At 34.8% G+C, this 2,461-nt stretch overlaps 1 protein-coding gene across 2 annotated transcripts in view; it reads left to right on the top strand.

The window, feature by feature from the left end:
- Positions 1-1,997, top strand: part of LOC110033798 (protochlorophyllide reductase-like) — a 3,877-nt gene extending 1,880 nt beyond the window's left edge. Inside the window, exons 4-6 of one of the 2 annotated variants that reach the window (XM_020737902.1) lie at positions 1-202; positions 751-1,109; positions 1,626-1,997. The exon at positions 1-202 is cut by the window's left edge and continues 1 nt beyond it. In XM_020737902.1, the coding sequence (XP_020593561.1) occupies positions 1-202; positions 751-1,109; positions 1,626-1,781 (717 nt within the window). In that variant the 3' untranslated portion in view covers positions 1,782-1,997. The remainder of the gene's footprint in view (positions 203-750; positions 1,110-1,625) is intronic. The other variant, XM_020737901.1, reaches the window with a different exon arrangement.
- Positions 1,998-2,461: the final 464 nt, after the last annotated feature.

The following is a 2,461-nucleotide window of genomic DNA, read 5'->3' as shown; positions in this document are numbered from 1 at the left end:
GGAATGCCGCTCGATGTTTTGGTTTGCAATGCTGCTGTCTACTTCCCCACAGCTGGTGAACCCACCTACACAGCCGACGGTTTTGAGATGAGTGTCGGGGTCAACCATATCGGCCATTTCTTACTTGCTCGAGAGCTGCTCGAGGATATGAAGCAGTCCGATTATCCTTCTCGGCGCCTTATTATTGTTGGCTCCATCACAGGTATGTTTTGCTGATTATAATTTTTTTTTATGGAAGTTCTTTAAGCTTCAAAGTTGACTCCTTGACCTAATCAATCCTTAATTACTCAAAATAGTTAATTCTATTTATAGCAAGTGTGCTAACAAATGATGTTAAAAAAATAGTTTATTTACTATTAATGATTCATGTGGGAGAAAAGCTTGTTGTTGTTGTTGTACTATTAATGATTAATTAGCATAATTAATTTACTGAGCCAATTGAAGTGAATAATTACACTTTCATTCTCCTAAAGCATAGTTAACAAAGAAATTGGGTTCATCATCTTATCATGATCCTTAATTAGTGTATCCCAACAATTTGAGATCAGTTTATAAATCCTGATTTTTCATCATTTTATTGGCTAATTAAAATAGTATTTCAAAATTAGAAATGCTAGATGGTACTTGGAATTGAGCTAATCCAATTCCATTTTGGAGTACTTTGGATTTGTTAAGTAATTTAAGGTGGTGGATCAAAGTTGGGCTCAATTACAAAAGATGACTGGGAGAGCTGTTTACAATGCTGTGCAGGGAACACAAACACATTGGCCGGCAACATACCACCAAAGGCGAATCTCGGAGATCTCCGTGGACTTGCAGGCGGGCTGAATGAGACGACCGGGTCGCCGATGATTGACGGTGGCAACTTCGACGGCGCAAAGGCTTACAAGGACAGCAAGGTTTGCAACATGCTTACGATGCAGGAATTTCACCGGCGATACCATGAGGACACAGGCATAAGCTTCACTTCCCTCTACCCTGGCTGCATCGCCACAACCGGCCTATTCAGAGAACACATCGGTCTCTTCCGTACCCTCTTCCCTCCTTTCCAGAAATATATCACCAAAGGCTTTGTCTCTGAAGAGGAAGCAGGCAACAGGCTTGCACAGGTACAATCTAGCTTCATTTAGGGGCTGTTTGGGCTGTTTGGTACCTGATTTATTAAATGTCAACACAAAGAAATTGGATTTCCTAAATTCAAGATTTAAAAGTTGTTATTTTTTTTTCTGTCAGAGAAGATTTAAATTAAATTCAACTTAAATATATTATCTGCCCCTTGATCGATTTATCTTGTATTGGTGTGCTATGGATTGTGTCCATTTAAGGGAATATTATTCATAAAAAGATATGATGTTGGTCCTCCCCAATTCAGATACAAGCAACATTGAATCGAATAAGCAAATTTTTTTTTGGAAGATTTACACATATACCAATCAGTTCTTATTTATTTATGTATTAAAAAATATATTTCACTTTTTAAAAATTTAAATAAAGATAATTTTGATGTGATATGAAAGATTTACATGATATAAATGTAAAAAAAATGTTAGATATGTAAATACATAAGAATTTAGTGATGTGTATGTAAATGCCCCATTTTTTTTTAATATAAATTAATATTTCAGGTGGTGAGTGATCCAAGCTTGGCCAAGTCAGGCGTGTACTGGAGCTGGAACAAGAACAGTGCGTCATTTGAGAACCAGCTTTCGCAGGAGGCCAGTGATGTGGAGAAGGCTCGGAAGGTGTGGGAGATGACCGAGAAGTTGCTCGGCCTGGCGTGATGGCTGGATGCTCTCTTCTTCGTTGCTGATTGATATCTTCTCTGTTTCTTTTGCTTGCTTCTGCTGCTGTTGCTGGTGCATGTTGTGAATTTTGTTGTGCTAGTTTTAGGTGTTGTAGAAAATAAATGTGTGTCAGCATTCATTTTCCTTGGAGTAGCTGAGATGTCATTTCTCCTTTACTAGTTGTAGTCAGAAATATTTTGAAACCTTGAGCCATGGTGTAATTGTTTAAAATTTTGTGTTCGGTTAATTTTGCTGCAATCTAAGTTTTATAAATATAAATTAAATATTTAAAATATTTGTGCTTTTGAGATTTTTATTTAGGAATTAAATAATAAAAATATTTATATGTTATTTAGGGGTATTTATATATATACCACATAATTCTTGAATATTTACTTGCATGTTTACTTATAGCATTCAAATCTTTAGCATGAAATCAGAAGTACCATAATCATCCACTTTTTAAAGGTAAAGTACACCTTTTCATGGATGAATTTTTGAAATTAAAATATTGAAAGTATAAATATAAAAGTTTAGGACATATGAGAATTGTGTTGATTGTATGTAAATTTGTTTAAAATTTATGATAAAATAATATTTTTTAAGTTATGATCATAAAATATGGTTCACATTCATATTTATTTTGAAAATTGGAACGCACTAAATCTAAAGTGTCA

Source organism: Phalaenopsis equestris, unplaced genomic scaffold (assembly GCF_001263595.1).
Source record: "Phalaenopsis equestris unplaced genomic scaffold, ASM126359v1 Scaffold001297, whole genome shotgun sequence".
Lineage (NCBI taxonomy): Eukaryota > Viridiplantae > Streptophyta > Magnoliopsida > Asparagales > Orchidaceae > Phalaenopsis > Phalaenopsis equestris.
The sequence above is the reverse complement of the archived record's forward strand: the minus strand, read 5'-3'. Positions and strand labels throughout refer to the sequence as shown.